This window comes from Leuciscus leuciscus (assembly GCF_965113295.1).
Source record: "Leuciscus leuciscus genome assembly, chromosome: 21".
NCBI classification, from domain to species: domain Eukaryota; kingdom Metazoa; phylum Chordata; class Actinopteri; order Cypriniformes; family Leuciscidae; genus Leuciscus; species Leuciscus leuciscus.
In genome coordinates, this window is record NC_138745.1 from 25183028 (window position 1) to 25196091 (window position 13064).

At 36.9% G+C, this 13064-nt stretch overlaps 1 protein-coding gene across 2 annotated transcripts in view; it reads left to right on the plus strand.

The window, feature by feature from the left end:
• The first annotated feature begins 2949 nt into the window (after nucleotides 1-2949).
• The window catches only part of uts2r (urotensin 2 receptor), a 31729-nt gene continuing 21614 nt past the window's right edge, over nucleotides 2950-13064 (plus strand). Inside the window, exons 1-2 of one of the 2 annotated variants that reach the window (XM_082151262.1) lie at nucleotides 2950-3436; nucleotides 4073-5284. In XM_082151262.1, coding sequence (XP_082007388.1) covers nucleotides 3385-3436; nucleotides 4073-5163 — 1143 coding nt within the window. In that variant the 5' untranslated portion in view covers nucleotides 2950-3384 and the 3' untranslated portion in view covers nucleotides 5164-5284. Of the gene's footprint in view, nucleotides 3437-4072; nucleotides 5285-13064 lie in introns of those variants that run through there. The other variant, XM_082151261.1, reaches the window with a different exon arrangement.

The following is a 13064-nucleotide window of genomic DNA, read 5'->3' on the forward strand; positions in this document are numbered from 1 at the left end:
CTTAGTAAATATCACACTTTCAATGTGTATGGCATTAAACAATCAATTATTAATATTATTATCTTTATTTACAATGAGCATTAAATGAATGAAAACAGTTTTTTGGTTGAACGGATGCTTCATTATAACAAACTTGAAACCATTTTATTGTTTTGTTTATTCAATATACAATAATCAAAAACATGTCAAATTCGTTAAATTCATTATGTATTAAATTGATTATGTATTCAATTAACAACTTATGTTTATCATTAATAATTTATAAAAACGTAAAAATAATAATAATAGAGTCCTATGAAATGCATTTTATAGCGTATTTTATAGGGTTTTCTTATCAGTATACCACTACAACCCTGTGTAACCCTGTGTATGTTAACTGTGTAACATACAGAAAGACTCAGAATCCTCACCAATCTGACAATCTGTCTAGAACGCACATTCAGGAATGGAACAAGTGTCTATAACTGTGGTATTGCTACAACTATGGTGAGAACAAGTAGCCTATAATAGTCAGTTGACTCAGATTGTCAGAGCCATTATAGTTTTCAATGGCTGACACCACATCAAAGGCTGACAAACCTTGCAAATGGACTCATCAGTCTGCACCATCAGTTACAGGACAAACTTGAGAATCAGACAAGAAACCAGCCCTTCTCCTGCCCCCACTCCCACATCTCTGTTGATCAGGCTGTACACTGTTATTATGATTATGTGCTCTACTTTCCAGCCAGACGAACAGACTCAACTTTGAATTGTGTTGTTCAGTTTATGACTCAGCTGTCATTTTCTCCTTCTATTCCTCCTACCTTTCTCATGTATCCTTTCCTGATGTCCTCCAGATGTGACTTTCACGGAAGCCACATGAGACCGGCACAACATCTATTAATCTGATAGTGGTCTTGGAGTCCAAGAAGAACAGACCTAAAATATTAGCTGCTTTTGACATGAGGTTATGGTGATCTTTACTCTGGCCCTTAGAGACGAGAACAGCTAATTTGCTCGAGCAAAATGGTTGACCTACAAAAAATATTCTCTGTATCAAATGATAAGCTACTCCAAAATGCTAGAGCTGTGGATGGTGTTTGCTGTGTGCACCAGAGCATATTATCGACTTGCATTGCCCATCTGAAAGGGCAAAAATTCTCTAAAACTCATTTCCAGCCCTTTGAACTTTTTACCAACCGAGGCAGTGTGCCATCGGATGAACCTGGCTATATTAAAGTCAGAGATATGACTTCCTGAGGATTCCAGATCAGATTCATATTGTTGACTCCAGGAGACTTGAATATTTCAGCCAAAATGGTGCATTCAAATTCGGTTGGTTTTTCCCCCATTGATGGTCAAATCCTAATGTGTTCTTTCATAAGCCCAGTGGTGGCATTGACGTACTTTTTGAATGAGTGTTCTGGCATTTGCTCTGACCTCTCACCACTTCATGGTTTCCCATTAATTGAGATGGTGCTGTGGCAAATTTGCACAGACTTATCTCATGATGGAGACTGGCATTAATTTTGGTCATGTGTTAACTCAACTTTGGATCACACAGACTGCTCATGAATACAAATGTTGTATGCAAATTGGAGTGGAGAGTTTTTGCTCCTTTATAATGACAGAAATGATATGCATATGCACCCCCCCCCCCCCCCCATTACCAAAAACATTATGGTAAAACATTACAATGAAGTTTAGTTCATTAACATTAGTTTGAGTCGACATGAAATGGAAATTCCCTATCTATTTTCTATACGCATTTTTGGTGGAGCAACAGACTTGGAAGGATCTACCACCATCCGATCAACAACTGATGGATATAATATTATAATTAATGTATTTTGAACAAACATGAATTAACAATGAACAATAGTATATTTCTGAATTAACATTAACCAAGATTATTAAATGCTGTAGACTAATGTTCACTGATATTTCATGATTCTTAATGAATTAACTCTTGTTAATAATCTAAACCTTATTGCAAAGTGTTAATAATTGTTTTTGCTCCCCCTCCCCCATGAGAGATGTTTGTTATAGGAAAAACCCTTCAATATTTGAGAAAAAAAAAAAAAAAAAGGGAGAAAATTTGTTTGTTTCATAACACAGAAGAACCAGTAAAAATGTGGGAGTATTCTGTATAAAGTTCATTCTAAATTTATGCCATCTCGACATCCTTCAGTAGAGTCGTAAACAAGCTCTTAATGTGGATTCCTCTCTTTAAGGGTAACATATCTTTGTGAAAAAAAAAAAAAAAAAAACCCCGGCTGGCTGGATTTCTTTCATAAAAGTGCCAAAAACTCCCAGGTATTTATTAAGTACCTGCTGAGAATAGTCTTTTAAGCCATTTTTAGAGGGATGACCTTTGGGATAAAACGCCATCTTTAAAGAAAAAGTTAGCACTACACCCCCTTTCTGCCAGTCATGACTTGGTCAGTGCTTATTATGTGAAATCAACTTTGCAAAATGTTTACCTTGGAACACCAAAGTGGAGAAAATTTTGATTGCATCACTAACAGGAACTTGACAGAATGGAAGGGTAAATTGCCTCAGTCAAAAAACATTTTCCTTAAACCTGTTTGCTTCAGATGCCTGCTGATTTTGTTTTGCGAGGGCAGCTTTTTATGGTACATTATGTTCTGTGCCATTATTATTTCTCTTTATTTGGAGACAGAAACACAAACGTGTAATACGAATCCCTATGTGTGTCAATCTCCTATCTGCTAGATGAATGAATGAATTCAGGTAGTAGCTCATTAGTCATTCACAAATAACACGCACACATACATTTCCAGAATGCCTCCTCGCAATGCTTTCCCCCCAACCAATCTTTCTCGCTCGCTCTCTCTCCCTCTCCTTTCCTCTCTCCCTCATCTCCCCTCCCACTCTATGCTAGTGCGTAGCTTTCTCTCTCTCTCTCTCTCTCTCTCTCTCTCTCTCTCTCTCTCTCTCTCTCTCTACCCCTTGTAGGCATGCACTCTGTCAGTGGAGGAGAGCGTTTCGAAATCCAGCTGTAGCTCAAAGTGATCGCCTCCTTGGGCATATCCATCTAAGAGGATTCTGCCCTATTTTCCCTAGTACCACTTTCTTTGGCTGTTCTGAACCTGTAGGATTTTCTTTTTCTTTTATCTGTCACTCAGGTTTGTGATATAGTGAGTGTTCTGCTGAAGAATAACAGAAGTTTTTCTTACATGGCTGAAGCACCTGCCTATCTCATTTGTGCTTTTTTATTGACGTGATCTGTGTGTCCTAACACACATGACAGAACTTAAGTCATTTCTTTTTGGTTCACTGGAATTTTTTTATTTTGCCATTCAAGGATTTCTTGCTGACAACTTGGTAGGAGTCCCTGAGTAAACTCGTCAGAGAAATCATGAGTTGGACTCATTGTAAATGCTAAACGTCTGTCTGCTTGGAGCTACGCCATCTGTGGAATTAAATCAAGGTAAAGCATTATTTTTTCTTCATTACATTTGACTCTGGAGGTCATTTGTCCGAAATGCCCTAGCTGTTATGGTAGATAAGCATATTTCATTAATTTGAGGGTGCAATGACTCGTTTCATATATTAAATATTTAATTTGATGCTTAGTTATTAATCATTTGATAGAAATAGTTCATTAAAATCCGCAGACTTTAAAGCAATTCTATCAAGAAGTGGGAAAGTTAATCCACCTCTCAACTTAATTTGTCATTGATAGGAGTGGTGTGTTGTGTGTGTGTTTAAAAAAAAAAATAGAATTTAAGGCACACTAAATGATATACAACCTAACTTACAATAATTGTATTTTTTTTATATTAACTTTTTTTAAACAAGCCTTTAAAAGGAATTTAAGGCACATTAAACATGTCTAAGTTTGTACTATAGGTTAAAATATTGTTTTATACTCATTTTAAATAACTATTTTATTTATAACTTAAGAAACAAGCCTGTAATTGGAATTAAAGTCATATTAAAATGTTTGACCTTATACATCGATAGGAATTGAATGTACACAACCAATTCAAATAAGATTTTAATGTCGTTTTTAGTTATTTTATTTAAACTTTTTAACCACTTTTGACCATTAATTCCTCTGTAGAGATGACCACTGCGTCAATGGAGCCCATAGTGGCGATGGTGGAAAAGATTTCCAATGTCACCGAGCGTCCAGTAGAAGCTTCTACTGAAGACCTGGTTGCCACCTTCACCATTGGCACCATCCTGTCCCTAATGTGTCTGGTGGGTGTGTCTGGAAATATCTACACGCTCGTGGTCATGTGCCAGTCCATGCGCTCTGCTGCCTCTATGTACATCTACATCATCAACCTGGCACTAGCTGATCTGCTTTACTTACTTACGATTCCATTTGTAGTATGCACACATTTCCTGAAGGGATGGTACTTTGGAGACGCTGGGTGTCGGATCCTCATCAGCATGGACTTCCTTACCATGCATGCCAGCATTTTCACCCTGACTGTTATGAGCACAGAACGTTACTTCGCCGTACTCAAGCCTCTGGATACAGTCAAACGCTCTAAGAGCTACCGAAAAGCAATCGCCCTTCTGGTGTGGACGGCTTCGCTGATTCTCACCTTACCCATGATCATTAGCGTCCAGCTGATGACGGAGAGCTCCAAGCCAATGTGTCAACCCACACTGAGCCCTCTCTCATATAAAATCTACATCTCCTTTCTCTTTGGCACGAGCATTGTGGCTCCAGGGGTGATAATCGGGTACCTATACATACGCCTGGCACGAACCTACTGGATCTCCCAGACTGAGACTTTCAAGCAGACCAAGAAGCTCCCGAACCAGAAGGTCCTGTATCTTATCTTCACCATTGTGCTCCTGTTCTGGGCCTGCTTCCTACCTTTCTGGATTTGGCAGCTTCTTGGTCAGTTCCAGCCCACGCTGGATCTCTCCACCAAGGCCAAGCGCAACATTAACTATCTGACCACATGTCTTACCTACAGCAACAGCTGCATCAATCCGTTCCTCTACACCCTGCTCACCAAGAACTACAAGGAGTACCTTCGCAAGAGACAGAGGACTTGGACGGCTGGCAGCTACCTCAACCGACGGAACCGCTTCCAGAGGTCGCCCCGTCGCTCCTTGTCCTCCAGCAGTCAGCAGTGTACTGAGAGCTTTGTTCTCGCACATTCTTCTCGCACCAACAACAGCAGTCTCTGAGGTAGGTCCATGACCTTGTCTTGTTGGCCTTCTGTCTATCTACACGCTGTTTTCCAGACAATCTACTGTAAGTTGATGTGAAAGATAAAGATCCTGTCTGAATAAAACCAAATTTTCTCTAGTTTAGCTTCATCTTTGCTCAGTCCAGCAGGTCCGTTTTGAATCAAGCCAGGGCCAGACTGTTTTAGTTTTGTGGTCATAGATCTGATTTTCTGGTTGGCACGTGTCCCTGCAAAGGGCTACAGATGATATATGAGAACTTCAAATGCTTGATTAATCTTTTTTGCTTGCTTATTATAATTTTTTTAAATTGCCTTGTTCAAAAAGTTCAAGAGTACACATATGACTAGAAAATGCAGGTGAAGGACTGGAGAGACATTCAGAAAAAAATGCTTTGAGTAGGAGACAATTTATCATTTGATGCGTCACCATTCTGTTAAACTGTATGAAAATATTTCATTTATTCCATGCCTATAAAAAGATGTTATGTTTGCAATTTACAACAGATTTAAGTAGATCAAATATATATATATATATATATATATATATATATATATATATATATACATACATACATACATATATATATAAAACAGAACTATGATGTCACTTTTGTCTCAAGACAGTAATTGGTTCACAGAAAATTGATCATAGTGCAACTGCAGGTCTGAGTAAAATAGGCTACATGATAATTAGGTTCCACTGATTGGATCACATCACTAAATTACTCTCCAATCAGCAGACTTGCTACCCTCAAGATGATCTACATGATACTGAATGCCTGCATCTTATGAATGACTGTAGACTGAAAGAATAAAGCTCTAACAAGGCTGGAATGGGCTATGAGTTTGAGTTAGGAAGAAAAATTGTCTTTCTGCAATAATTCTGTCTGGAATCACTCAGGGAAAAAACAATAAAACTCCCCCCAGATTAGAACTTTTATCTAATCCTAATATTTATTTTAATTTCCCACCAAATGACAAAATTAAAAACATAGCAGAGAAATGAGAGAGGGAAAAACATACAAAAGCTCTTTTCTATTATAGGCTATTCATCAAGCTCTCTCAGATCCAATTTGTGTTTCATTGTGTATTATTCAGCTTTACACTATGCTTCAGCATAGTACATTTTTGACATTAGGTTTTCTTTAATGTCTACTAAAGATACAACAGGTAACATCATTTTAATATTCTTCATTAGGTTATCAGAATCTTTTTTTGTTTCATAAATTCAAAATCTGTAGTCATTCATTTTGAAAAGAGTTCAGTCTCCAAATGGATTGTACTAGTTATTATAATGTAGGCAACTGAAAAAAATAAATAAAATAAAATAAAATAAAAGATCACAGTATGTTTATAGTTTATTTAATTTAAAGAATCTGTTAAAGAACTACATAGTCTTTATTAAAAATAATCATAAATAGACTAAATAATCTCAGATAATATAACTATTTACTGAGAGCATTAGAACTCCACTTCACATAAATTGCAGCCTGAAATTGTCATAACAATAATTTCATTATTTTTACAAGCACTGTAAAAGCAAAAAATAAATACATAAATAAATAAATAAAATCTAAAAACATAAACAAAAAGTACTGGAATTATATTTTGAAGAAAAAGTGCGTATAGTTATTTTTCACAGAGAAAAAGAAAAAGAGGGAGACAAAACTTGAGAGGTGAACAAGGTATCAAACAGTCGATTGAATCACTGCCATGATTACAATTTCATCACTTCCCAGGTCTATATAGTTTGTTGAGTTTCTTCTTTTTCTTTTTTTTTTTCTTTCTTTTTTTTTTACGCGTATTTTGCTTGCATTGTCTAACTTTAGTGCACTACTGAGAGAGGAAATCATTTAGCAGAGCAATGAAAATATTTTTCTGAGGTCTTGCCTCTTGGGTGGATTTTGATAATCTGTTTTTGGTGGGCCATATGACCCACATTTAGGAAGTGATAGACATTGCCAGAAGGAAGACCTGTGTGTCCCTGTGGCTCTAAAAATAACCTGTCCTCTACAACAGCCTCTCCTGCAATGTCTCCATTTGGTGCAGACACTAAATCAACATTACACATACTGATTGCTCTTCCCTTGGGTTTAAATATTGATTCACCAACACTGAGGGTGTATAGCTATAATTAGGAGGGTGACAAATATTACTTGTATGCCTGGTTTCACAGACAGGACTTAAGCCTAGTCCCAGACTAAAATGCATGTTTGAGCAGTCTTAACAGAAAGCAATTATATTAAAATATGTCAGTGCCATTGTTTTGTCTCAATATGCACTCCAGTAATGTTTTTTTCTAAGGCACATTTTAAAAAAGCTACTTAAATTTCCTAATTTAACTAAGGCCTAATCCTGACCTAATATAAGCCCTGCCTGTGAAACCAGTCAAACCAATGTCAAAACATGAAATATAATTCTGAATTCACTATGAGCTATTTCATATATATTTGTATTTATTTATGTTCATCATATAATATATAATTTTATATGAACACCTTGTCTTTTTGTCAACAATTTTAATTTAATTATTAAATGAATACATAACGTTCCCATGGCATTCTGCCAAACAACCAAAACGTGAAGGTCAACATTTACATTAAGAATTGCTACCTGCTGCTTATCTATTTTTTGCATAGTATATTTAGCTACATGAATAGCCTGTGACAGTAGAATGCAATTACCTGAATTTGCATCCATAATCTTTTACTTAAGGCCTAGATAATAACTTAACAAAAGTCACATTTAGCATTCAAATCAAAAGGAAGCACAAAGTCAAAGTGTCCCCAGCAAAGCCCTAATTTGCTAACTAAACTCACCTTGACAAAGTTATTATATAGGTAAATACAAGTTAAATAAAAAGGACCCCCTTAGTTGTTTCAATCTGGACACCAATCTTTTTCTGTCACCGAGTGAGAGGCCTTATTTGTCTAGACGGTGGGCTGATTCATCTGGTACTGATCCAATAAGGATCCAAATCAATACATCTCATATATTCCAGGAGCTCTTCCAGACCATCTTGAGCCTAGCATGAGATACTCCTGGCAGAACAATTGCGTGATGATGAACTGTTATGATCTTTGAAATCCAAAAGTAAGAAGAATGGCACATATTTCTATCATACTCTAAAAAAAATAACCCTGGTTCTGTTCAGTAATCAATGTTGTGCCTGCCCTACAAAAGCAAGCAATCATACAGAGGTGGGTAGTAACGAAGTACATTTACTTCATTACATTTACTTTAGTATTTCTTTGGAAAAAATGTCACTTTTAAGAGTAGATTTAACGGTACAATATGTACGAATTTTGTAATAAAAAATCCAAAAATCACTTGCACAGTGTGATATATTTCCTGTATATCACAACTGCGTTACGTCTAGCGGCAGGCTCACGCTGTTGATGTTTCGTTCAACTTGAAACTTGAATTTTGGAAGTGGCGTACCGGCCCACTTAAAGCACTGCGTTCAAGCAGACTTTGGGACAAAAGGAGAACTAAATCGAGTATCAATATCAGCGTGGCGTTTTCGAGATGCCGAGAGCTTCGCGTCCGCGACTAACTTCGACTTGACAGAGTCTAGGACAGAGGCTCCTGCATGCACTTTATTAGACAGGTGAGGAAATGTACATAAAACTAATCAATGTTATATAGCTCAACTCAACATGATGCAATGTTAGAATATGATCTAGGCTATATGTTATTCTAATGTTGATCTAGCTTACTGCTAGTCTCATACAGCCAACAAGCTAACATATAGAATAACATTATAATTTTCAACACACTCAAATGCAGTTTAGTGTAATAATAGTGTAGACCAAGTGAAACAGCGCTGCGTTACCTCACTAGTTTCATTCGTCTAATAAACTGACCTGTATGAGTAGTACAGCACTTGCGTGTAGTTCGGTATAATGAAATGTCCTTATTCCTTTATCCGCGGGACTCGCACTCGCGTGTGGCGCTGATAGCCGTCTCTCTGTACTTTAAAAAAAGTTATGTTGGGCGACGTTCCTCTCGTTACTTTATTTAAATATAAGGCTAAAATAAGTTGTTAAATGCGTAGTTTATTCCAAGCGCGCTGTATTTTTTTCTGGGCATGCGCGATGCTCAATTCACAACTGAAGCACTCTTTTGAGTTGACAGAACTGTCTAATTCAGTTCGCGAATCAATTTGAATGATTTGTTCGGTTTCCTGCACGCACTGAATCGTCTGAAGCGGTTTCACACTCGAACTCGTTAAACAGGAAGATTTAAGAACATCAAGCGTTGGATGAAGTGGCCGTGGACAGGCTACAGTCAAGCACATCTGCAAATGCATTATTTTGTTTGCCAGCGATGAAAATCTTTATTAGTTTAATATCTTCGTATGCTGTCTGTGAATGAATGATTCCACAGGACGATACATTCGATTTAATTTCATTCAGGTAATTATTTTATAACCAAACAGATTATTAGCCTACGCCACGATCCCACTTAGCCTACTACGATACAAAGTTTGCCATTACCAGTTTCTTGGACATATACCTAAATTTATACATTAATAATCCCTTGTTCACAGTTTATGAAATGAACACCCACCATCCCGCTGTAATTTGTGTGTATTGCGTAGTGGCGTGGGAACTCGTCTTGAAAACGAATGCCTTTGTTTGCCTTAGACACAGTTAACCAGTTTAAACCAGAGGACAGGCAATGATTTTCGGGCTTCAGAAGCCAGATTTAAATGAAAAATATCTAAATAACATATTTTATAAATACACATACACACACACACACACACACACACACACACACACACACACACACACACGTATATGGTCCGAAGTAACTAGCTACTTGAGTAGTTTTTACACTGGAGACTTTTTTACTCTTACTCAAGTAACTATTAAGATTATTACTTTTACTTTGAGTAAATATTTCTATAAGCACTTGTACTTTTACTTGAGTATAGTTTTTGAATACTCTACCAACCTCTGCAATCATAATTGATTTATAATTCACATTGATACCACAAACCTGCACACTTTTCTACCCCGGTCATGAGAGAAAAACAGGGTAATTCGTTGCATTCTTGCTGAGAGCACTATTGGTAGCTGAAAGCATTATTATATTATCCAAAGAATTTTGTAAATAAAAGCTCAAAGGATGGGGGAAGGATGTGCAGAACTTGACAGATTCTGCAGAAATATGCTGAGCTTTCCTTGCAGGGCTAATGATAACAGAGCTGTGAGTAGAGCTGGGCGAGTGAAATACAAATGCAGTGGCTGCAGAGAGATTTCAATGTTTAACGTTCTTTGGTAAAGAGTGAGTGAGATTCTTCTGCCGTGGGCTGTAATAAAAAAAAAATATATATAAATATAAAAAAAACTAGGTAAACAGGTTAAAGAAAATGAGAATCAGCAGGTAGTGCATCAACATATGCCCTGACTACTGAATATGTCTTATACAGTTTTGATACTGCAAAGTCAGATTATGCCCCAGCTACAAATACATAATGCATTATACATACGCCACAGAGCTGCTTGCATTAACTAATTAAAAACGACTGCAAGCGCAAACATTGCACAATTCTGGGTACGTCAGGAGATCTGAAAGGTATGCATTTGTTTGCTATATATACACAACGCGGTTGCATCGTTTTGTATTCCGAGTCAATAGGTGTGGGTGTATAGGTTGTAATGGAAATGAATCAAGAAACAGGTTCACTGAAGACCTTTTAACGGCAGCAGCTTACTGACGGACCTAGGACAGCTGGCTGAGTTTATGAGGCCCTGTTGCTCTTGTGTTCATACTTGTAAATACCTATCCAGTGACACCGGTCTGGGCATCTTATCTCGCACATAATGTATGTATGAACGCTCGTGAAAAATCCATTGTTCTGCATTATTATGATCTGTGCCTCTAGGTGGGATACTGGGATATCGATCACTATTTACAGGCCCACGGATTCCTTCTGTTCCACCATTGATCCGAGCACTGTAAATGTGTCAGGGTTTCCCCTTGAAGAGGACAGTGGTAAATGTGGTTTTCTCTGATATTAGAGGGTCACAGAGTTCCATCACCCAGCAGGCTACCGCAGTATCCGTCTTACGAGGTGAGGTGAATGAGCTTCTACAAGGTCAGGCCATTACAGACAGTTGACACCGCCATCACTCACTCGGCACCTTGCTAGTTTTAATGCACACATCTGTGCTAATGACTTTTTGTGAAGTAATCAGTGCGGCTCAGATCTCTTTCGTCTTTATCCTGTCAAAATGTACAGGAAACTCGGCATGCTGTGCCAAAATGACCAGCTCCTTCCCATAAGCCTTTTCTTTTCGCAAACACTGGGAAGCATTTTTGTTATGCAACTTAAGAAACATTACAGACTTCTTAACTTTGCATCTATAAATATGTCCCCATTTTAGATGAAAAGAAACTATGAGTTTTTTTTTATTCTCTTGATTATTCTGATATCCACTGGAGGTTTGCCATGGTACGCTGAGAAGTTTACATGAAAGCTTTGGTTTTATAGTGCTTTGTCAAGGCTTTGGCGATGTAAAAAACAAACGCTTGAATGATTGATGTTTTAATAGTACTTCCTTGTGCCTGTTTTTTCCTGATGTTTTAAGATGATGAATGATAAATGTGACTCTAGGGTGAGAGATTACAGAGTGTACTACTCTGTCTGTGTGTTTCCCCCCCCCCCCCTTTTTTTTCATTTATCAAACAAAAAATATGTTGTACAAAAAGGAAAATGATTAAGGTTACAAAGGCAGGTATTATCTGCAAAAACCTTAACCATTTTCCCATAACTAAGCACCATTTTCCTGTCACAATTTTAAAATAATATTAGTATACATTACACAGTAATTATATTATATTATATTATATTATATTATATTATATTATATTATATTATATTATATTATATTATATTATATTATATTATATTATATTAAATGCAAGAGAACTGCATCATGCACAGTGCTGATTTGTATACTTATTTTGGTAAATTATGTGCTAAACAACATAGGCAGTGTATACAAGTTAAAGCAAAAAAAAACGTATTCATAATTTAAAAACAGTAAGCATAATTCATTCTGAGTAAATTCCCAGCATAATGTTCGACAAAGAAGTCGAAGAAGAAGCCCTTCAGTGCCTTAAGGATGTGTGCTGGGGTTTTTATTGCATGGGCTGATAATGGCAGATATCATATAAAAAGCATTTTGTCACACTGAGGTTTTGCACTCTCGGCCACTTGGATAACTAAGGAATGTTCTTCAGAGCATGACTAAGCCTTTGAGACAAGGGCGTTACAACGGCAAGAGACAGATGAAAGAACAGGGATTAAAAAGATCAACAAATTGAGGCATTAGAGGTCAGATAGATCCATTAAGCATTATCTTTACTGACATTGAGCACAGACACAGAATGTGAATGCAGCAAAGATATTAACCATCACAGACTTTAAACTAATATTCATTAACAGGTATTCATTCTCATGTTAAAAACATGCATTTTATTATATTTCCCTCAGAAATCAGTTGTTGTTATGCAGTCCTGTTAATGATATACAAACATACCCCTAATGTTTGTTGTATCTATCCGAATTACTTAAAGCCAACCTTTTGGTTGAAAAAGCCTACAATTGATGAGAAAAGTCAGGGCTGGTAGTAATTACAAGCAGATGTTTAAAAAAAAGAATAATGAGCAGATGTGATTCACTAAATTTGAGCCGCAAAAGTTCAGCACTGTTGTCATGAATCGTGCCGTTTCCATGCATTCACAACATCGTGTTGATGCTGTACTGGAATTATTTATTAGAAGATAATCAATAATGTCACCACCAGATCTACCCCTGAAAATAAGTGAAAACGCAAAACGGACCTTGAAAGTTGATTTAGTTCCGAAATATTTACTTCTGGT